A 697-nucleotide genomic window follows, 5' to 3' on the forward strand; every position below is an offset into this window, starting at 1 on the left:
CTGAGGCTGGCCAGGCCGCGTTCCGGATCGGAAATGGGGCTGCCGCCTCCCAACAGCCAAGTGGCCTGGCCAGCCTCAGCGGGAACCCCATTCCATGACCGAAATCCCTGGGGGCCGCGGAGCAGCGCGTGCCAGCCGGCCTCGGGCCCCAGCTCCAGGCGTCTGAGAAGCATTCTGGCAGCTGCGGGCGGGCCACCACCCTGGCCGCCCCACCCGCTTACAACTTGGCTCCCAGCTTGGGCCGCGGAGACCGCGCTCTTTCCCCGGCCAGGGAATGCTGTGGTGCTGGGTACAAAACCCAGGCGGCGTTCGGGTTGGCGAATCCAGCGATCGGTGCGTGGAGGGAGGCGTGTGAGATGTTAAAGGCAGAGATCACCCTTAGGGCATCATCCTTCACTGAGTTGCACAAATGGAGCAACTGCAAAAGACAACACAGGCGAACGGGTCAGATGTTGGCTCACTCCGCATAGCGCTTTGGTGCCAGCCGCTTCACGCCCACCCGCAAGCACCGGCACACCAGCGGTCGCTGACACTAGTTTCCCTTCCGATTTCCTGGGACCCATGAGGGTAAGAGGCTGTTGGTCACCGTCACAAGCCTTCTTCATCTTAGGAATTCCTAGCTCTTGACACTTAGTCTGGCAGAAACAAGCTTATTCCGCGAAGGCGTGGGTGTGGGCTCCAAATTAGCGGGGGGGGG

At 62.3% G+C, this 697-nt stretch overlaps 1 protein-coding gene across 2 annotated transcripts in view; it reads right to left on the reverse strand.

The window, feature by feature from the left end:
* Positions 1-209: 209 nt before the first annotated feature.
* The window catches only part of ACOXL (acyl-CoA oxidase-like), a 332871-nt gene continuing 332383 nt past the window's right edge, over positions 210-697 (reverse strand). For both annotated transcript variants that reach the window (XM_010829556.1, XM_010829558.1), the window contains exon 19: positions 210-418. In XM_010829556.1, the coding sequence (XP_010827858.1) occupies positions 218-418 (201 nt within the window). In that variant the 3' untranslated portion in view covers positions 210-217. The remainder of the gene's footprint in view (positions 419-697) is intronic.

The sequence above is a fragment of the Bison bison genome, unplaced genomic scaffold (assembly GCF_000754665.1).
Source record: "Bison bison bison isolate TAMUID 2011002044 unplaced genomic scaffold, Bison_UMD1.0 scf7180017864508, whole genome shotgun sequence".
Taxonomy (NCBI): Eukaryota; Metazoa; Chordata; class Mammalia; order Artiodactyla; family Bovidae; genus Bison; species Bison bison.